Raw genomic sequence first — 22,222 nt, 5'->3', positions numbered from 1 at the left:
CCTCTTCCTCCTCTTCATATCCTTCCCCCTCTCTGGCCAGCTTGCCTACGTAGTCCCTGTATTCCACGGCGTATCCCAGGACGGGGGCGCCGCCATTGTCGGCGGGCGCTTTCCAAACGATGGACACGCTGTCCCGGGTAGAGTGAACAATCTTGGGCTTGGAGGGTGCGGCGGGAACCGTCAGGGGGTCCAGGGCTCGGAAGGAGGCGGACAGTTCGCTGGGCGGGCTCAGACCGGCGGCGTTCTCGGCGTAGACCCTGAAGTCGTACTCGCAACCCCGGCGCAGCTTGGTGACCGAGGCGCGGCAGTCGGCGATGAGATCCCGGTTGACGCGGATCCAGCGCATGGCCGTCTTCTCCCGGCGCTCCACCACGTAGCCGGCGACGGGGCTGCCGCCGTCGCTGGCCGGCGGGCGCCACACCAGCCTCATGGAATCTCCGGCCACGTCGGTGACGTCGACGTCGAGCGGCGCGCCGGCCGGGGAGTACGGATCGGCCACCTTGACGGCGTGGCTCGCCAAGGTCTCGCCGATCCCGTGTTTGTTGACGGCCGAGACCCTGAAGACGTACTCGTCGCCCTTGAGCAGTCCCGTCACGGCGTGATAGGTTTTGGTCACGTCGTCCTTCATGAGCGTCCAGGCCAGGCGGCTGGTCTCGCGCTTCTCCAGCACGTAGCGCGTGATGTCGGCGCCGCCGGCTTCTTGGGGCGGACCCCAGGACAGCGTGCATCCCTGGGCCGTCAGATCCGTCACCTGCAGCGGCCCGGCGGGGGGCCCCGGTTTGTCCAGGACCACGCAATGGATGGGCGCGCTGACCTTGCCGGCGATGTTCTGCAGCGTGAGGACGTAGCGGCCCGAATCTCCCCGGACGCAGTCCTTCACCGTCACCGAGGTGGCCGTGTCGGTGGAGAGGATCTGGATTCTGGCTCGGGGAAGCAGTTCGCCGCCGTCCTTGCACCAGGCCAGCACGGGGGCGGGGCGGCCGGCCACGTCGGCCTGAATCTTCAGGGTCTCGCCGGCCCTGACCGACACCGTCTCCCGGTACTTGACGTCCATCACGATGCGGGGCAGCTCCACGTCGTCCTTGACGGCCACGGGTCCCGTGTGGTCGGAGGGCGGGCTCAGCAGGCCGGCCGCGTTCTTGGCCACCACGCGGAAGTGGTACTGGGCGTTCTCCGTCAGGCCCGTCGCCCGGTAGTGGGTCTCGGGCACGTTGGTGAAGTTGCACCTGGTCCAGCGGCCCTCCGGGAGCTCCCTGCTCTCCACCACGTAACCGGACACCTTGGCGCCGCCGTCGTACTGGGGCTTGTCCCAAGACAGGGAGACGGAGCTTTTGCCCACGGAGGTGACCACGGGGGCGCCGGGGGGATCGCAGGGGTCCCGCGCCGCCGCCGGCTCCGAGGCCTTGCTGACCTTGCCGATGCCGGCAATGTTTTGGGCGTAGACGCGGTACTCGTAGACGGCGCCCTCCTCCAACCCGCCCACCTTGTATTCCGAGTCCCGGATCATTCCCCTGTTCACCTTGGTCCAGAGGATGCTGGCGCGCTCCTTGCGCTCCAGGTGGTAGCCCAGGACGGGACTGCCGCCGTCGTAGACGGGCTCGTTCCAGGTGACCAGCATGTCAGACTTGGTGGCCAGCTTCACGGCGGGCGTGGAAGGCGGTCCGGGTTGCTTGAAGTGGTAGCGAGCGGTAATGGCGGGGGAGTCCACGTGCGCGCTCTTGCCGTAGCGGTTGACCGCGTAGATGCGGAACTGGTACTCCACGCCGTGCACCAGGCGCACGGCCTTGTAGGCCGTCCGGGCCACGTCGCCCGCCGCCATCTGCCAGTCTTGCGTGTTGGTATCTCGCTTCTGCACCACGTAGTTGCTCACGCAGCAGCCGCCGTCGTATTCCGGCGGAGACCAGGAGAGCGAGATGCTGTCGGAGGTCACGGCGTCCACCCTGACGCCGGTGGGCGGGCTGGGCTTGTCCAGGACGACCAGCTGCAGGTGGGAGGTGGCCGTTCCCGCGCCGTTGGCCACGGTGATCTGGTACTCGCCCACGTGCTCCCGGCCGGCCTTGGTCAGGATGATCTTGGAGGAGGAGGCCCCGTTGACCACCGTCAGCGAGGTGGTCTGCTTGACGGGGAGGCCGTCCCTCTTCCACGAGACGGCGGGCTTGGGTCTGCCGCCGAAGGGAACCTCCACGGTCAAGTCGTCTCCGGCCTTCACGCTGTAAGCGGTGAAGGGCGGAGAGACGGAGGGCGGGATGGCCGCTTCCCTGACCAGGACGGGCAAGCCCAGCTCCCCGGGTTGACTCTTTCCCTTCTCGTTGATGGCCAGCACCCTGAAGAGGTAGCTCTGCTCGGCGGCGAGGTTGGCAACGGTGGCCTCCGTGGCCTTGACCGTGCAGGCCGTGCCCCACTTGTCGCCGCCCTTGGGCTTGAATTCCACGTTGTAGCAGATGACTTTACTGCCGCCGTCGTGGGCGCACTTGTCCCACGAGAGCGACACGCTGCTCTTGGTCACGTCGCTGAGGGCCACGTTGGCGGGCGGGAGGGGCACCTGGGACACCTTGACCTCCTCGGTCTCGGCCGAGGGACCCTGGCCGTACTGGTTGACGGCGCAGACGCGGAAGTAGAAGACGCCCCCCTCGGGCAGCTCTTGGATCTTGAAGCCGTTGGCCGTGCAGTTGCTGGCCACGGTGGTGTAGGCCTTGCGGACCGACTCCCGCTTCTCCACCACGTAGTTGGTGATCTTGGAGCCGCCGTCGGCCGCCGGGGCGTCCCAGGTCAGGGTGGCCGAATCCTTGGTCAACTCCTTCACGGCCAGCTTCTGGGGTGCGCCGGGCGTGTCCAAGACTCTCACGGCCACCGCGGCGGACTTGGAGCCGCCGGCGTTCTCCAGGGACAGCGAGTACTTGCCGCTGTCCCAGCGGTTGACGTTGTCCACCACCAGCATGGTGTAGGAGCCGGTGGAGTCGATCAGGGCGCGCTCGCTGAGAGCGCCGTCCACTTTCTGCCACTTGACGGCGGGCTGGGGCCTACCCCTGATGGCCACGAACAGGCGCAGGGTGCCTCTGGCGCGCACCGACACCACCTTCCGCAGGTCGGCGTCCAGCTCCATCTCCGGCGCCTCCAGCCTGTCCACGGCCACCACCGTGCCGTGGACGTGGGCGGCCTCGGCCACGCCCTCCGAGTTGAGGGCGCACACGCGGAAATGATATTCCTCTCCCTCCGTGACGTCGGCCACGGTCAGCCGGGTGGCCTGGATGCCGCAGGGCGGCGTGCACACGCGCCACTCCTTTTGGGCCGGCGCGTCCACCGCCGGGGCCACTTCCACCTCCTCCTCCGGCGACTCCGGCGGGGGCACGTACTGGCGCATCTCCACCACGTAGCCCTTGACGTAGGCCCCGCCGTCAGAGTCGGGTTTGGACCAGGAGAGCGAGACGGACGACTTGGAGTAGTCCGTCACTTTGGGGTGGCGAGGGGGTCCGGGGGGCTGGGTGGCGTCGCAGGCTCTGTAGAAGAGCGACGGCTCGCTGGGCTCTCCCACCCCGGCCCGGTTCTCGGCCGCCACCCGGAACTCGTAAAATGGACGGGCGCTCAGTCCCGTGGCCGCGAAGAGCGTTTGGGTCAGTTTTTGTCTGTTGCACTTGGTCCAGCGCACGCCGTCTCGGTCGCGTTTCTCCAGGTGGTAGCCCAGGATGTCGGCCCCGCCGGTCTGTTCCGGGACGGCCCACGAAAGCAGCATGGAATCCTTGGTGATCTGGCCGGCCTCCGGCGTGCCGGGGGGGCCCGGGGGCTTGTACGGGCTGCGGGCCACGAAGGGCTCGCCCGCCAGGTAGTCGCCCGTGCCGTACTTGTTGACGGCCCTGACTCGCAGCAGGTACTCGTTGCCCGCCAGCAGGTTGCTCAATCGGTGGCAGAGACGGCCGATGTCGTCGGCGGCCACCGTCCAGGACCAACTGCTGGTCTCCCGCTTCTCCAGGAGGTAGTGGTGGACGGGGGCGCCGCCGTCCAGGGCGGGCTCCGACCAGGCCACGTCGCAGCCGTCGGCCGTGATGGCCGTCACCCTCAGGGGGCCCGTGGGTTGGCCCGGCTTGTCCAGCACTTTGAGCGTGACGGGGAAGCTCTTGCTGCCCCCCAGGTTTTTCAGTAGCAGCTGGTATTGGCCGGCGTCCCATTTGGTCACATCCTTGATGGTGACGGCGGCGCGTTTGGCGGTATTCCTGATCTGGACGCGCGGCGCCGCGACCAGCTCCTTGCCTCCCTTGAGCCAGACGGCGTCGGGGAGCGGCTTGCCGTGGAGGTCGGCGTCCATGGTGAGATTCTCTCCGGCGTTGACCACGATGACGTCCCGGTACTTGGGGTCCATGGAGGCCCCGGGCGGCTCCACCTCGTCGGTAGCGGTGATGGCCCCCGAGCTGTCGGAGGGCGGGCTGAAGACGCCGGCGGCGTTGCGGGCCACCACCCTGAACTCGTATCGCCGGTTCTCCGTCAGACCGCCCGCCTGGTATTGGGTCTCGGCGATATTGGTGAAGTTCTCCCGCACCCAGCGGGCGTCGGGGGAGTCGGGCTCTCTCTTCTCCACCGTGTAGCCGTTGACTTTGCTGCCGCCGTCGTACCGGGGCTTGGTCCAGCCGATCCGGATGTGCTCTTTGGAGACGCTCAGGGCCTGGGGCGCGCCGGGGGGGTCGCAGGGGTCGCGGGCCACGAAGGACTCGGAGACTTTGCTGCACCGGCCCACGCCCACGATATTTTGGGCCGAGACCCGGAACTCGTATCCGACGCCTTCTTCCAGGTTGCAGATCTTGAAGAGGGTGTCGGCGATGGGGGTCTTGTTCAGCTTGTTCCACAAGATGCTGCTGCGCTCTTTGCTCTCCAGGTGGTAGCCGCTGACGGCGCTCCCGCCGTCGTTGACCGGCTCGTTCCATTCCACCACCATCATCTCTTTGGTGGCAGACTTGACCAAAGGTGTCCCCGGGGGGCCCGGCGGCTTGTAGGGGTACTGGACCGTCACCGCCTTGGAGTCCAGAGGGGCGCCTCTTCCGTATCGGTTCTCCGCCGCCACCCTAAACTGGTACTCGCCGCCGGTCTGGAGCTTGCTCACTTTGAGAGCGGTGCGGGCCAGCTGCGTGGCCACCGGCTGCCAGGTGTTGCCCGTGGTCTCTCTCTTTTCCACAATGTAATGCTTGACCTGGCAACCCCCCTTGTAGACGGGGGGCTCCCACGAGAGGTGGACGAAGGTGTCGCCGACCTCCCCGATCCGGAGCGGACCGCCGGGCGGGCCCGGCTTGTCCAGGACGATGACGGCCAGCTTCCGGCTCAGGGTGCCCGCGTCGTTGCTGGCCGTGACGGTGTACTGGCCAAAGTCCTCCTTGCACGCCTGGCTGATCTGAATGCCGGTGGTGGCGGGAGTGTTGAGCACGTGGACCCTGGATGTGACTTTGAGGAGCTGGCCGTCCTTGGTCCAGCCGGTTCGTGGTTTGGGCCTGCCCAGAACGGGGAAGCTCAGGGTCAGGTCTTTTCCGGCCGGCACGCTGTAGGTGTCGAAGGGCACGGCCACGCCGGGCTCCAGGCTGACGTCGGCGGCCACCACGGGCGCCGCCAGCGCCCTGGGCTCACTCTTGCCCTTCTCGTTGTAGGCCAGGACGCGGAAGAGGTACTCGGTGCCGGCGGCGAGGCCGGTCGCCGTGCCCTCGCAGGTCTTGGTGTTGGCGGCGACGCCCCACTTGTCCGTACCCTTGGGCTGCATCTCCAGCAGGTAGCCGGCGATGCGACTGCCCCCGTCGTGCTCGGGTTTGTCCCAGGCCAAGGAGACGCTGACTTTGGTCACGTCCACCAGGGAGACCTTGCCGACGGGGAGCGGTACCTCGGAAGCCTTGGACGCCGTCTTGGTCTCCGCCGCCTGGCCCACGCCGTACTCGTTCTCGGCCATGACCCTGAAGTAGTAGGAGGCGCCTTCCGTCAGGTTCTCTACCTTGAAGGTGGTCTTTGCGCACTTGGCCGAGACGTTGGCGTAGGCCTTGCGGGTGGATTCCCGCTTGTCCACCACGTAGCTCTTGACTTTGGAACCCCCGTCGTTGGCCGGCGCCTCCCAGACCAGGGTGACCGAGTCCTTCCTCACGTCCTTCACCGCCAGGATGAGCGGGGCCCCCGGCGTGTCCAGGACTTTGACGGCCACCGCTTCGGTGGCCGAGCCGCTGCCGTTGCTGAGGGTGAGCGTGTACTTCCCCGCACCGGTCGCAGGAGTCCACGGAGAGCTGGGTGAAGGCGGGGCCCTTTTCCACCACCGCCTTTTCGGTGGGGGTGCCCAGGTCCTTGGACCACTTCACCTCGGGGGCGGGCCTGCCCCTGAAGGGAACGTGTATCCTGAACGAGCCGCCGGCCTTCACGGATATTCCCTTGCGCAGCTCGGAGTCCAGGTGGATCTGAGGCGCCTCCAGCCTCTCTTCCGCCCTGGCGGTTCCCGGGAGCACGGCCGGCTCGCCCACGCCGACCTTGTTGAGGGCGCACACTTGAATTCGATATTCCCGGCCCTCTTTCAGCCGGGGGATCTGGTATTTGTTGAGACGCAGGCCGGTCGGGGGGGTGACCATGGTCCATTGCTCCGTCTCGGCCTCGCAGACCTCCACCAGGTAGCCCTGGACGGGGCTGCCCCCGTCCGACGGCGGCTTGCCCCAGGAGACGGTGATGGAGCTGGCCGTGGAGTCCACCACACTCACGTAGGCGGGGGAGCCCGGCCTGTACTTGGGATCGGCCGCCTTGTAGTAGGAGGTCGGCAGGGACGGCTCTCCCGAGCCCACCGCGTTCTCGGCGCTCACCCGGAACTCGTAGTCGTGGCCGGCGCTCAGGCCGGTGGCTCTGAAGGAGAGGTCCGTGACCTTCTGGCGGTTGCACCTGGTCCACTTGACGCCCTCCCTGTCCTTCTTCTCCACCACGTAGTTTGAGATCTGGCTGCCGCCGTCGGATTCCGGGGGGCTCCACCTGACGGTCATGCCGTCGCGAGTGATGTCGCCCACGTCCTCCACGTGAGGCGGACCGGGGAGTACGAAGGGAGTCTTACAGAGCACGGGCTCGCACTCCAGGGGGCCGCCGGCGCCGTGGCGGTTGACCGCCGTCACGCGGAAGATGTATTCGTCGCCCTCCAGCAGGTTGGTGACCTTGTAGCAGGTGGCCGTGCAGGCAGGAGAAACCACCGTCCAGGCCAGACGGCTGGTCTCCCTCCTCTCGATGACGTAGTGGGTGACGGGACAACCCCCGTCGGAGGAAGGCGGACGCCAAGCCAGCGAGCAGCGATCCTCGGCCACGCCGGCCACGTGAAGGGGTCCCCGGCAAGGACCGGGCCGGTCCAAGACGGAGACTTGGAAGTGCGCGCTCTGGCTGCCGGCCTGGTTGGTCAACTGGAGCGTGTAGGTGCCGCTGTCCTCCCTGGCCGCGTCTTTGACCAGGATCAGGGCGCGACTCTCCGTGTTCTTGATGTCCAGCCTGAGGGTATTTTCCAGCGGCACTTCGCCCCTGAACCAGCGCATGGCCGGCGGGGGCTTGCCACCCACGTCGGCGTCCAGCTTGAAGGTCTCGCCGGCGTTCAGGACCACGGCCTTGGCGAAGGCGGGGTCCACGGAGAATGTGGGCGCCTCGGCGCCGTCGCCGGCCGTGATCGGCCCGCTGTTGTACGACGGCTTGCTGACGGTGCCGGCGGCGTTCTTGGCCGCCACCCTGAAGTCGTACTGGGAGTTCTCGCTGAGGCCCGTGGCGGTGAACTGGGTCTCCGTCACGTTGGTGAAGTTGGCCCTCACCCAACGGCCCTCGGGCAGGTCGCACCTTTCCACCAGGTAGCCGGTCACGTTGCTGCCGCCGTCGTATTCGGGCTTGGTCCAGCGGATGACGATGGCGTCTTTGGTCACGTGGACGGCCCGGGGGGCGCCGGAGGGGTCGCAGGGGTCCCTGGCACTCGGCTCCGGCCTTCAGCCTGGGCACCTTGATGGTGGTCCTGGCGTAGTTGGCGTTGACGTTTTCCCAAGTGGTGCCGACGGTCTCTCTCTTCTGCACGATGTAGTTGGAAATCTGGCAACCGCCGTCGCGCTGGGGCGGGGTCCAGGACAGCGTCACGCTCTGCGTGGTGATCTCGTCGAACTTGACGGGGCCGGTGGGCGGGCCGGGTTTGTCCAGTACCACGATCTCCAGCGTGGCCTCCTTCTCGCCGGCCGGATTGGTGGCCCGGATGCCGTACATGCCTCCGTCGTCGCCCGCCGCCTCCTTGATGCTCAGACTGGTGTGGCTCTGCTCGTTGTGAATGTTGACTCTGGTGGTGAACTTGAGGGGCGCGCCATTCTTGGTCCACGCCACGGTGGGCTTGGGCCGCCCGAAGACGGGTACTCGGACCCGGAGGTCTTTGCCCACGTGGACGCTGTAGCTGCTGAAAGCCGGTCGCACGTCGGGCTGGAACACCAAGTTCTTGGCGGCGACGTGGCCGGACAGGACCCGGGGCTGGCTCTTGCCCTTGTCGTTGATGGCCGTGACCCGGAAGAGGTACTCCTCTCCCGGGTTGAGATTGGAAACGGTGGCGGCCGTGCCCTTGTAGGTGTTGACGCCGGACCACTTCTCCTGACCCTTGAGCTGAACCTCCAACAGGTACTGGGCCACCCGGCTGCCGCCGTCGTATTCGGGACGTTCCCAGGCCAGAGACACGCTGGTGTCGGTCTGGTCCGTCACGCTCAGGCTCCTGGGGGCCTGAGGTACCTCCGAGACCTTGAGCGGGTCCAGGGTGGCGGCGGGCGGGCCCACGCCGTGGGCGTTCTCCGCCAGGACGCGGAAGTAGTAACAGCAGCCCTCCTGCAGCGGCTCGATCTTGCAGCAGAGCGCGTGGCAATTGGTGTCCACGGCGGCGTAGGTTTTGCGCGTGCTCTCCCTCTTTTCCACAACGTAGTTCTTGACCTTGGAGCCGCCGTCCGAGAGAGGCGCGTCCCAGGCCAGCGTCACCGACTGGCTGGTGATTTCCTTCACGCTCAAGTTGACGGGTGCGCCGGGCGTATCCAGTACCCGCACCGCCACGCCGGCCGACTTGCTTCCGCTGGCGTTGACCGCCGTGACCGTGTATTTGCCGCTGTCCGTCCTGCTGGCGTGGTCGATGGTCAGCGCCGTGTAGCTGCCGGTCACTTCCACTTGAGCCCCGTCCTTCAGCGGCGCCTCGTCCTTGTCCCACCGGACGGCGGGAGCCGGTCTTCCCCGGACGGGGATGAAAAGTCGGAGCGTGAGTCCGGCCCGGACGCTCACGATCTTCCGCAGTTCCGGATCGATGTCCAGGTCGGGTTGCTCCTCCCTCTCTTGGGCCACCACCGCCCCGGTCACCTGGGCGGCCTCGCCGAGTCCGACCTTGTTGCTGGCGCACACTCTGAAGTGGTAAGCCCGATTCTCCGTCAGCTGGGCCGCCTCAAATTTGGTCTTCTTGACACCGGTGGGCGGCGTGCACATGACCCAGTCCTCCTCGGGGGCCGACGCCTCGGTGGCTTCCGTCGGCGCCCCGCCGCCGGTGGCGGCGCGGCGTTCCACCACGTATCCCTGGATCTCCGAGCCGCCGTCGCAGAGGGGCTTGCCCCACGACAGGAAGACGGAAGATCTGGTGGTGTCGGTCACTCTGGGATTCTGCGGCGGGCCGGGCCTGAAGACGGGGTCCAGGGCTCGGTGGTAGACGGTGGCGGAACTGGGCCGGCCCACGCCGACGGCATTCTCGGCGGCCACCCTGAACTCGTAACTGTGACTTTCCAGGAGTCCCGTGACCTTGAAAGACAAATGCGGGACGGGGCCCCTGTTGCATCTGGTCCAACGCACGCCCTCTTTGTCGTGCTTTTCGATGACGTAGGCGGTGATGGGAGTGCCTCCGTGGTCAGTGGGGGCCTCCCAGGTCAGGAGCACGGAATCCTTCTTCACCTCCGAGACCTCCAAAGCTCTGGGCGATCCGGGCACCGTGTTGGGGTCCCTGATGGTGGCCGGCTCAGACAGGAGCGGCGCCCCGGCGCCGAACTCGTTGACGGCTTGCACTCGGAAGACGTACTCGTTGCCCTCCAGGAGCTTGGCGACGTCCAACCAGGTGTCGGCCACGTCGGACTCCACCACCGTCCAGACCAGCCGGCTGCTCTCTCTCCTCTCCACCACGTAGTGGCTAATCTTGCTGCCGCCGTCCTGGAGCGGCTCCCGCCACGTCAGGCGGCAACGGTCCTTGAGGATGTCCGTCACGGCCAGGGGGCCCTGCGCCTGTCCCGGTCTGTCCAGGACCACCACCTTGACCGGGGTGGCCTTTTCACCCCCCGGGTTTTTCAGCAAGAGAGTATAGAGGCCTCCGTCGTGGAGTCGGGCCTCTTTGACGGCCAGGCAGGCGCGGGTGGCCGTGTTCCTGATCTCTCGGCGCGGGGTGTCGGCCACTTCCTGCCGGTCCTTCAGCCAGGCGACGGAGGGCGGGGGCTTTCCGTGAACGTCGGCGTCGATCTTGAAGCTCTCCCCCGCCTTCACCACCAGGGTCTGAGTGTACTGGGGGTCCATGCTGACGCGGGGGGGCCGGATGTCGTCTCTGGCGGTGATGGGGCCGCTGCTGTAGGAGGGGAGACTGGAGACCCCGGCGGCGTTTCTGGCCATGACTCGGAACTCGTAGCGGCCGTCCGGGAGCAGTCCCGTGGCGGCGTACTCCGTCTCCGTGACGTTGGTGAAGTTGGCTTTGGACCAGCGTCCTTCGGGAAGCTCCTTCTTTTCCACCGTGTAGCCGGTGATCTTGGCGCCGCCGTCGTACTCGGGCTTGGTCCAGGCGATGCGGACCGAATGGCCGGTGATCTCGGTGGCCTCGGGCGCGCCCGGGGGGTCGCAGGGGTCTCTGGCCACCTGGCCCTCGGAGACTTTGCTGACTTTGCCCACGCCCACTATGTTCTCGGCGTAGACTCTGAACTCGTATTCCATTCCCGCCTCCAGGCCGGAGATCTTCCAGCTTTGCTCCTTGATGAGCAATTTGTTGAGTTTGACCCAGAGGATGCTGCTTCTCTCCTTGCGCTCCAGATGGTAGCCCAAAACGGCGCTGCCTCCGTCGCTGACCGGTTCGTTCCAGGTCACCACCATGCTGTCTTTGGTGGAGGAGGCCACGCTGGGAGTTCCCGGGGGGCCCGGGACTTTGTACGGGTACTGGGCCACGATGCACTCGGACTGGAGGGCCGGTCCTTTGCCGTAGCGGTTTTCCGCCGTGATCCGGAACTGGTATTCGGCGCCGGCTTTCAGGCGACAGGCTTTCACTTTGCACCTGGCCAGGTTGGCGGACACCAGGGTCCAATTGGTGGTGGAGGTGTCTCTCTTCTCCGCGGTGTAGTTGTTGATGGTGCAACCGCCGTCATACTCCGGCGGTCCCTAGGCGGTCACGCTGTCCGAGGTGACCTCCTCCACCCGGATGGGACCCAGCGGCCGACCGGGCTTGTCCAGCACCACCACGGCGACCTGCGCGGTGGCCCGGCCCGCCGTGTTGACCAGGGCCACCCGGTACTCTCCGAAATCCTCCCCGCGGGCCTCCTTGATGGCGAGGGTCAGCAAGGTTTCCGAGGCGGCAAAGTTGACGCGGGTGGTCCTCTTGAGCGGTTGGCCGCCTCGGTGCCAGGAGACGTCCGCCTTGGGCCGGGCCACGTAGGGAAGCTCCAGGGTCAGGTCTTGGCCCGCCACGCTGAAGGTGTGGAAGGGCGTCTTGACGACCTGCGCCGTCACCAGCTCCTTCACGATGACGGGGACGCCGATCTGACGGGGGTCACCGGTGCCTTGGTCGTTCCTGGCCGCCACGCGGAAAGTGTATTCCTGGCCGGTGGCCAGGGCGCCCACGGTGGCTTCCGTTTCCTTGACGACGACGGCCTGCGTCCACTTGTCGGCACCCCTGGGTTGCAGCTCCACCACGTAGAAGCCCACCCGGCTGCCGCCGTCGTGCTGGGGCTTTTCCCAGGTGAGCGTGACGCTGTTCTCGATGACGTCCTTCAGGCTTATCTTGCCGGGAGGTTGGGGTCTCTCCGACACTTTGACCGATTCGCCCGTCTCCACGGGCGGGCCCACGCCGTACTGGTTCTGGGCCAAGACCCGGAAATAGTAGTTGCAGCCTTCCAGGAGCGGCTCCACCGTAAAGGTGGTGCGGTGGCAGGTGGCGCTGACGGTGGCGTAAGCCTTCCGGGTGGATTCGCGCTTCTCCACGATGTAGTTCTTGATCTCGGAGCCGCCGTCGCTGGCCGGCGCTTCCCAGCTCAGCGTCACGGATCGACAGGTCACGCCGGCGATCTTCAGGTCCAGCGGAGCGCCGGGAGTGTCCAGTACCCTGACTTGCACCGAGACGGCTTTGGAGCCAGAGCTGTTCTCCAGCGTCAGATTATACTTGCCGCTGTCCCAACGGTTGACGTTTCCCACCACCAGCGAGGTGTAGGAGGTGGTGGTGTCCACGGTGGCCCTCTCCACCGCCTGCTCGTCGTCTCCCTTGGTCCACTTGGCTCGCGGGGCCGGCCGTCCCCTGATGGGAACAAAGAGTCGCAGGGTGCAGCGGGCGCGGAGGGTGAGCGTCTTGCAGAGCTCGGCGTCCAAGTCCAGCTCCGGCGGGAGGAGTCGGTCCTCGGCCCTGGGCCGGCCGGGCACGCCGGCCGCCTGGCCCATCCCTTCGCCGTTGACGGCCGAGATGTTGATCTTGTACTCGGCGTCCTCCGTCAGATTGATCAGGGTGAAGGAGGTGGCCAGTAGTCCCTCCTTGGGCGTGGCGATTCGCCAATCCTCCGCCTCCTCCTCCTCCTCTTTGCCGGCGGCGGGGACGCAGCACTCCACCACGTAACCGGTGACGTCGGAGCCGCCGTCGTAGGCGGGCTTTTTCCAGGCCACGGTGATGGACGAGCTGGTGGTGTCCAGAACTCTGGGGTTGCAGGGGGGCCCCGGTTTGTACAGGGCGTCGCTGGCCTTGTACAGAGGGCTGGAGGGGCTGGACAGGCCCACGCCGGCGGCGTTCTCCGCACTGACCCGGAATTCGTATTCGTGTCCGGCCACCAGGCCCGTGGCCTTGAACTGCAGGTCTTTCACCTTCCTCTTGTTGCACTTGACCCAGCGCAGGCCCTGCCGGTCTTTCCTCTCCACGTGATAGTTGTCGACGGGCACCCCGCCGTCGCTCTCGGGCGCCTGCCAGCTCACCAGCATGGAATCCTCGGCGGTGGCGGCCACCAGCGGGTTCCGGGGCGCGTCGGGGACCCGGTACGGATCGTCGGCCAGAACGGGCTCCGAGTCCAGGGGCTCGCCGCTGCCGTATTTGTTGAGCGCCCTCACTCTGAAGATGTACTCGTTTCCCTTGAGGAGCTTGCCCACTTTGAGCTGGGTGTCCCGCAGGTGGGAGGCCGCCTCGCTCCACAGCAGTCTGCCGGATTCCCGTTTCTCCACCGCGTAGCCTTCGATCTGGGAACCGCCGTCGTCGGCGGGCGGGGCCCACGTCAGCAGGCAGTCGTCGGCCGTGACCCGGCCGACGGCCAGGGGTCCCAGCGGCGGGCCGGGCCTGTCCAGTACTTTGACCCTGAAGACGTGCTTGCAGAAGCCGCCGGCGTTGGCGGCCGTCAAGAGGAATTCTCCTCCGTCGGCCCGGACAGAGTCCTTGTTGGTCAGCGTGGAGGTCAGCTCGCCGTGCTTGACGTCCAGCTTGAAGGTGTTCTCCACTTCCTTTTGGTTCTTGGTCCAAGTCAGGCGGGGGGCGGGTCGCCCGGCTACGTCGGCGTCCAGCTTGAAGGACTCCCCGGCCTTGACCAGGAGCACGTCCTTGAAGACGGCGTCCACCATGATGCGCGGCTCCACCACGTCGTCCTTGCAGGCCACGGGCTCCGAGGGCTCCGACGGGGCGCTCACGGCTCCGGCAGAGTTCCTCGCCGTCACGCGGAACTGGTAGAGGGCGTCGCGGGTCAGTCCGCTGACGGTGAAGGCGCTCTCCGTGACGTTGGTGAAGTTGGCCTTCGTCCAGCGACCGGCGGGCAGTTCTCGCCTCTCCACCGTGTAGCCGGTGATCTTGAATCCGCCGTCGTACTCGGGCTTGGTCCAGGCCACAGTGACGGCGTTGTCGGTGACCGAGGTGGGCACGGGCGCGCCCGGGGGGTCCACCGGGTCCAGGGCCACGATGGGCTCCGAGGCCTTGCTGGCCTTGCCGATGCCGGCCTTGTTCTCCGCCATGACGCGGAACTCGTAGGCGGCGCCGTCCTCCAGGCCGCTGGACTTGAGGAGGTTCCCTTTGACCAGACCCAGGCTGATTCTCTGCGACGTGATGCTGCTCCGCTCCTTCCTCTCCACGTGGTAGCCGGCCACTTGGTCCCCGCCGTCGGACACGGGCTCGTTCCAGCCGACGGTTATGGAGTCCTTGGTGAAGGCCACCACCCGGGGCGTGCCGGGCGGTCCCGGAACTTTGAAGGGGTAGGCGGCCACCACCGACTCGGAGGTTATGGCCGGGCCCACGCCGTCGCGGTTTTTGGCCCTGACCCGGAACTAGTACTCCGAGCCCGTGGTCAGGCGGGTGGCCTTGAAGGTGGTGCGGATGGCGGCGGAGGTCAGCTCGCTCCAAGTCTGCGTGGCGGTGTCTCGGATCTCCAGCACGTAGTTGTTGATGGGGACGCCGCCGTCGTTTTCCGGCGCGTCCCAGGCGAAGACGCAGTAGGTGCGGGAGATTTCCGTGATGAGCACGGGTCCCTTGGGCGGGCCCGGGACGTCGTGCACTCTGATCCACACGTCGTCGCTGACGGTACCCGCCAGGTTCTTGGCCGTCACGGCGTAGGTGCCGCTGTCGGCCCTGGTGCATTCCTTGACGCTGAGGACCACGGTGGTCGGGGTGCGCTCCACGTTGGTCCTCTGGGTCAGCTTCAGGGCGCCGCCGTCCTTCTGCCAGCTGACGGCCGGCCTGGGGCGTCCGGCCACGGGAATCTCCACCCTGATGTCCTCTCCGGCCCGAGCCACCACGGTGGCCTGGCAGAGGGTGAGCAGGTCCAGGTCGGGCGGGGAGGAGGAATCCCGGACGCACACGGGCTTGCTCTGGCGGGGGGCGCTCCTGCCCGAGTAGTTGACGGCCATCACGCGGAAGGTGTATTCCTCCTTCTCGTTGAGGTTCTTGACGGTAAAGTCCATGCCTCTCAGGCTGCTGACGTGGGCCCACTGATCGGTGCCCCTCTTCTGGGCTTCCAGGACGTAGCCCGTCAGCCGGCTGCCTCCGTCGTGCTTGGGTTTGGTCCAGGCCAGGCTGACCGAGTTCTTGGTCACGTCCACGGGCACGATGCTCGCCGGGGGGCCCGGCGCCTGCGAGGCGCGGATGGGATCGGGGGTCTCGGCGCCTTCGCCGACGCCGTACTCGTTCTCGCCGTAGACGCGGAAGTAGTACTCGCAGCCGGAATCCGGAAGTGGTATCTGCCGGCGTTTTCCAGTCCGGGCACCACGAACTCGGTGATTCTCAGGGGGGACGAGGGCGCCGTGTCCTTGATCCATTCCTCCGCGCCTTCTTTGCGGTGCTCGATCACATAGCCGGTGACGTGGAGCCCGCCGTTGTCCAGTGGTTTTCCCCAATTGAGAGTGGCCGTGGTCTGGCCGGTGTCCGTCACCCTGGGGTTGACGGGCGGACCGGGAACATCTGCCGCCGGGAGGAGTGGAAGATAGGCGACGGCGCGGACATTTTTCCATTGGGCATTTTGCCCGGCCGGGCGGGCCTCGGTTACGACTCACAGGTGGCGACGACGGTGGTGACCGGTAGCGAGGGCTCGCCGGGCTCCCCGTAGCCGGCTTTGTTCTCGGCCGAGACGCGGAACTCGTACTGCAAGCCTTCGGTCAGGCCGGTCACGGCGTAGCTCAGCTCGGTCAGCGACTTCTTGGAGGCCCTGAGCCACCTGCTGCCCTTCTTCTCCTTCTTCTCCACGGCGTAGCCGAGGATGTCGCCGCCGCCGTCGTCGGCCGGCCTCCTCCACGTCAGCGTCACCGAGTGTCCGTCGACCTCTAGGATCTCGGGCTTGGACGGCGGGCCGGGAGGACCTGGGAAAAGGGGCGCCTCGGCTTTCAGTGACACGCCGGGGCCAGATACGTGTGGGCGGTAACCCAAGCGCCACTCACCAAACCTATCCACCATCTTGACGGGCCGGGAGTGAGCCGCCTCGCCGGCGCCGTACTGGTTGACGGCCGACACTCGGAAGATGTACTCGTTGTCCTGGATGAGTTTGGTGGCCACGTAGTGGCAGTCCGGCACCTCCTCCTCCAGAATGGTCCAGAGGAGGCGGCCGGTTTCCCGCTTCTCCAGCTTGTAGTGCTTGATGGGCGAGCCGCCGTCCTCGGGGGACGGCGCCCAGCTGAGGGTGACCTTCTCGGAGGAGACGCCGGCGCAGTGGATGGGGCCGGGGGCGGCGGGGACGTCTAAAACTTTCACCTTGACCGTTTCCTCCTTGACGCCGAAGGGGTTGCTGGCCGTGATGACGTAATCCCCAGAGTCCTTCCTGGAGGCGTATTTGACGGAGAGAGTGGACGAGGTGGCCGTCTGCTCGATGTGGACCACTTCGGAGGGCTTCAAGTCCTTTCCTCCCTTGGACCAGCGCGAGGCCGGCGGCGGCTTGCCCAGAATGCCGGTGGCCGTGATCACCGCCGTTTCGCCGGCTCTGACCGTCACCCCGGCCTCCCTCACCTGAGCGTCGATGAGGATGGTGGGGGCGGCTTTGGACGGGAAGGGAAAAAGGGGGTCACGATTCGCCGTCCGGAGAGTGCCGGTCGGCCGGCCGGCCAGTCCGACTCACCGTATTCGTCCACGCAGACGATGGTATCCGTCTCCTCGGACGGCGGACTGAGGGCTCCGGCGGCGTTCTTGGCCCGGATTCGGAATTCGTATTTGCAGCCCTCTTGGAGTTGGGTGACGGTGTAGGCGGGCTCCACCACGTTGCCGCTGTTGCTCTTCACCCAGATCTTGGAAGGAAGGTCCCGCCTCTCCACGATGTAGCCCGTCAGCCTGTGGCCGCCGTCAAACTGCGGCTCCGCCCACTGGAGGGTCACCGCGCTTCTGGTGACGTTAACGGGTTGGGGTTTGCCCGGAGCGTCTGGACACACACACACGGCGACGCGTTTAGCCGGAAGGACAATAGCGGCAGTTTAGGCCGACTGGGCTCACTCACCGATGGGATCCAGGGCCACGGCGGGCTCGGTGGGCGGACTGGGTCTGCCGATGCCGGCCAAGTTGATGGCCGTGACCCTGAATTCGTACTCCAGGCCCTCGGTCAGCCCCGTGGCCTTGTGTTCCTTCATTCTCAGGGCGGTGGGACTGGAGCGCTTCCACAACATGCTGTTCCTCTCCTTGAACTCCACGTGATACCCTGTGCGACCAGTTGAAACGTGTCAGAGGGTCAGACGGGCGACGTGCGGCACGGCCGGGGGCCAAACCGCGGCGTGGCCCTCGGCAAATACTCGCGAGGTGATCTGTGGCATTACTCGTGTACAGTTAGCGTATGGTATGTTTAGCATTTTTCAGATGACTCAGTTAAAACAAACAACTGCCAAGCCTACCGAGGCAACCCACGCGGCGCAATGCGACAGTCCCGCCATTAAATGGCATTTAGGTGTCACGTTGTGGGTACCCACGCAGGACTAGATTTTCCACCTATCAACGCAAATAGCAACGGAGGGGCTGCCAAAGAAAGGAGCGCCACTAGGCCGCAAGCCGGCCCTAATTCTGCCGGTGGCACGCTACCTGTTATGGGTGAGCCGCCGGTCTTCCTTGGGTCGGACCAGGCCAGGTAGGCCGAGTCGTGACGCATGCTCACGACCTGCGGCGGAGGCGGGGCGTCGGGCACGTCTGGAGGAAGAAAAAACACAGAGAGGCTCTCAGGGGCCGGCCCTCAAAGTCAAGTTCAGGGGAGCCGAGGGAAAGAAGAACTCACCGAAGGGATGTTTGGCCACCACGGGCTCCGACTTAAGTCCCTCGCCCACGCCGTACTTGTTCTCGGCGCAGACGCGGAAGACGTATTCCGTGCCTTCGTGGAGAGCCGTCACCCTGAAGGCATTCTTGTCCACCGCCGAGGAGACGGTCACCCACATGTTGGTGACCGAGTCGCGCTTTTCCAGGATGTAATTGGTGATCTCCGAGCCCCCGTCGTCTTTGGGGGCGGCCCACTTCAGCGTGGCCCCGTCGGCCGTCACGTCCTTGAACTTGACCGGTCCCACGGGGATGCCGGGCTTACCCACCACCCTGCAAGAAAGACAGACCGTGGTCAGCGAATGGCCAGCGCAAGGCCAGCGCACAGGCGTGGCGGCGAGGAGGAGTTTCCTCCGACCCGTTACCTGATAAAGACGGTGGACTCCTTGCTGCCGGCGCTATTCCTCAGGGCGACGGTGTACTTGGAGGCGTCGCTCCTCTGGCAATCCCTGATCAGAAGCGTGGTGTTGACCGCCGAGGATTCGGCGCAAAGGCGGCCGCCGTCGCTCAAGTCTTCCTCCTCGCCCTTCTTCCAGGACACCTTGGGGGTGGGCTTCCCCGCAATGGGAATTTTCAGGCGCACCATTAACCATAACCCAAACCATAACCCAAACCACAACCCAAACCATAACCCAAACCATAACCCAAACCATAACCCAAACCATAACCCAAACCATAACCCAAACCATAACCCAAACCATAACCCAAACCATAACCCAAACCATAACCCAAACCATAACCCATACCATAACCCAAACCCTAACCCAAACCGTAACCCTAACCCAAACCATAACCCGAACCCAAACCATAACCCTAACCCAAACCATAACCCTAACCCAAACCATAACCAGATTCCCAACTGTCAGGTTTAGAACCATATACATTCAATAATTCGGATAAGAGGTAGCACACGCAGAGTCGGCTTGATGAGATTTTCAAAGACATCAGCTGAGGGAGGGGTCGGGAGGTGCAAGCGCTTGGAGACGAGTCCATCTCCTTGCCTGACCAGTTCCAATCCCCTACCGACCTCCAACAGAGTAGCCCCTTTTATTAACAAAGGGTCATGTGACCTAGGTACAAACTTAAGGCGGGACGAAGTGACACAGAGAAATGGGCGTGTCTTAGTAAATGACTTGCCCCTAACTCATAGGTGTTATGAAGGAAACTTACCACTAGTCTCTGCAAAATTCTATCCAAGTGACTATACAGCATAAAAGTAGTAAAGAATACATTCTATACTTCACATTTCCCCCCTATAGTTACTTTGAAAGAATTTTCATGAAATACATAAATTTATATCCCTCCTATCCAGATTCTAGAATACAAATATCATCAGCATTATTTATCAAGGGGTATGGAAAACAATAAAATCACTTGTCAAGGCAGAGGCAAAAACTTGAGGTAATTTTAGGGTTATCCGAGAAAAATCCGTCTGCGTCCCTCTTTATGAGCGGACACAGTTTTTAAGTCAAAACAAGTACAATAACCGGAAGCACTCGACATACCGAGACTCGTCCCACTTTGAAAGAGTGGAAGAATCTCCATTATGATTTGCCACGCGGTTATACTGTATGTCATTGTAAGTTGCCAGCATGTGCTAGATAGTATTTGGAATCATAACTTTCATACATAGAAAATACAGAACCGTAACAAAATCGCAAGTGAGGGAGTTGCAAATTTAAACACAATCGAAAACCACGACCCGTGTTGGCCAAGCTTCAGCTATAGCCCGAGTCATGTATTGGTTTCATCTGGGATGAAGGTGCAGCAGTGTTCTCCCATCATGGCACACGCATCTCCATCGTTGGCTCCATCCTCCTGCAACTCCATTTCCCTTAGGGTTTTTAAATCATCGGCTATACCCTGTAGGGCCAGGATCAGTTTGGTTAATCCACACTCGTGTAACAGTTCAATGTCTTTACATAACTTTACCCACTCGGATTTGGCAAAGTTGCGACAGTATGATTTTCTGGGGGGGTTGGACTACTCGTAGGCACGACGGAACACCACCACCCCAGATTGAATCATGTGGTTTGAATTGCACTGATTTTGGTCTCTTATCGCTTACTGTTATGTTCATTACCCTTAAAAGGAATGCATCTCATCTGCCTCACTGCAGATTTAAGCGCAACGTCTAGACCCAGTGAATTCAGGATGTCAGGATACCACACATCTTCTTCATAGTAGTTCTCCAGATTGTTCTTTTCATACCAATTCACTCTCCTCTGTGATAGGAGTATGTCACCATCTTGTTTTCCCACTCGAGTCTCAGTGGGCGGGGCGTTCAGACACGCCCAGGCAGTCACTGACAGTACAGTCACTGTGATGTAGGTGGCAACAGCTTTCACTGTGGCCTATGTGTAGAGGTGCAAAGTCTATGGAAGCTCAAGGTTAAGTGAGGGGTGCTCGTGGCAGGTGAGTAGACTGATGAGTTTTTACGGACAAGGGTTTTGATACCGTCCAACTTCCAGTCTACTCACAGTCACCTGTGTCTCGAACTACCTTGACCTGGCATTGGTGAAAGCACTGACATTTCAGCCATCTTTGCGGCAGTGGAAGTTGGTGAGTTGGGCCACGAATGGGTCTTCCCATCGTGGAGAGAACCAGGACTTCCTTTTTATGACTCGGATCAGCATCCAGTCACCTGGCTTCACCACCTCCTGGAAAGTAGACAAAAAGGGATCACGGCAGCTTGCCTGTTCTTTGGACAAGTTTCTCCATACATGTTACCATCCATTCTGTGATTAGGTCTGCCTTGCCCTTAGCCTTTTGTCATGTTTGACCTTCCCATAGAGGATGTTGAAATGGTCTTCCATGAACATTTGTTTGCTCTACCAGTCCCACACTCTTTGGACGTTGTCCTCGTTTGGGCCTGAGGTTACCTTGCACACCATGACTGCAACAAATCAAACACCAAAAAATTAAAAGTAGGTATTTAGACCTCTGGGACATGGAACACACACTGTACCATGTCCATCATCCCCCCTGTTGAGACATGGTTCATTCCATGGCTCAATTTTGGAATAATTTTTGGGAGGCACGCTAAGCCTTTAGCTGTGTACAGGTCTTCTGCAGACTGTTCTGTGTTCTTTCTGTATAGATGCATTTCTACATTATGTGATGCAATGTTTTGCCTATCAATTAATACTGTTTTTGACTCAGTTTTTGTTGTTGTGAATACTGTGCAGTAAGTGTTTGCGCTGCTGCTTTAGCTGCTGTCGTCTTCAGCGCGTGCTCAACACCTGCATACGGCCACTTGGTCGGGCTTAATTCTCTAATGGACAAAAATCACAACAATCTTACTTATTCCATCACTTTGCTTGTGAAAATCTGAATGCTTTATCAGTCAAAAGTAGATATACTAGCTGTTATTCTATTTTGATCACTGCTTCCATGTTAACATCAAAAACTATATTTGATTTTTCCTTTCCTGCAATTACACAAATTAACTAATCATGCTAAAAATAGGAAAAATACATAGAGCAAACCAGGCTGCCTTCTCCTCAGGAAAACAGCTTTCCCGCTCTCTGCAACGGTTACATTCACATCAATTAATATCCAGAAACAAATGTAAACATTTATAATTCTGAAAAGAATTGAACCCACTAAACTGTAACCACCCCTTGTTTATCAGGGTTAATATTTTCTAGCATAATTTTCCTTTAGGGCAATTAAAATTCATTACTTATAAAAAGCTTAGTAATCAAGTCCCAATCCAATTAACAATGTGTATCGCATTGCATATTAAACTCAATTGTTTGAAATTCAAAATATCCCAAACTAGTAGTCTTTTTTATCAAATGTAATATTCCATTGTCTTTGGAGTTTGCCAATCATCTCCTTTAAAACTTTCTTAATCATCATTTTCCAATAGTCTGGCATAAAATCAAAATTTTGTTACATATCTATCCATTGGAAACTCTCTTTTCTCTCTAATTGTTTACTTTAAAAATCTGTAAGAAGGTTTGTTCTCAATTGAAACGCTTTCACTTTTTATGGAGACAATAAAACCAATATAAAAAGTTCCTTATGGTTTATGGCATTGCTCCTCGAGCAATAATCTTTCCAATCAATATTGGATGCTTTCCATTACGTCTGATCGCGTCAATAAGCTTATCTTACCTGTCTCCTCAAACGTTTCAACTGAGAGAACCTCCTTACAGTGCAAAGATGAATCTGCATCCTCCGCTATTTTCATGTCTGCTGTTTGGTCAGCAACAGTTGTGCGGACGTTCTCATTTTGGGTTGCTCGTGCGTCTTCTCCATGTTTCCTGTTGAAAAACACAGTCTTCTTCTGCT

At 62.2% G+C, this 22,222-nt stretch overlaps 1 protein-coding gene across 1 annotated transcript in view; it reads right to left on the bottom strand.

Annotated features, from left to right (window-relative positions):
• Nucleotides 1-18,509, bottom strand: part of LOC144193109 (titin-like) — a 43,253-nt gene extending 24,744 nt beyond the window's left edge. The window contains 11 exon segments of the mRNA XM_077711944.1: nucleotides 50-6,218; nucleotides 6,220-7,931; nucleotides 7,933-15,372; nucleotides 15,375-15,610; nucleotides 15,703-16,005; nucleotides 16,084-16,674; nucleotides 16,755-17,051; nucleotides 17,127-17,324; nucleotides 17,699-17,803; nucleotides 17,889-18,196; nucleotides 18,289-18,509. Of these exon segments, the coding sequence (XP_077568070.1) occupies nucleotides 50-6,218; nucleotides 6,220-7,931; nucleotides 7,933-15,372; nucleotides 15,375-15,610; nucleotides 15,703-16,005; nucleotides 16,084-16,674; nucleotides 16,755-17,051; nucleotides 17,127-17,324; nucleotides 17,699-17,803; nucleotides 17,889-18,196; nucleotides 18,289-18,509 (17,580 nt within the window).
• Nucleotides 18,510-22,222: the final 3,713 nt, after the last annotated feature.

The sequence above is a fragment of the Stigmatopora nigra genome, unplaced genomic scaffold (genome assembly GCF_051989575.1).
Source record: "Stigmatopora nigra isolate UIUO_SnigA unplaced genomic scaffold, RoL_Snig_1.1 HiC_scaffold_75, whole genome shotgun sequence".
Lineage (NCBI taxonomy): Eukaryota > Metazoa > Chordata > Actinopteri > Syngnathiformes > Syngnathidae > Stigmatopora > Stigmatopora nigra.
The sequence above is the reverse complement of the archived record's forward strand: the minus strand, read 5'-3'. Positions and strand labels throughout refer to the sequence as shown.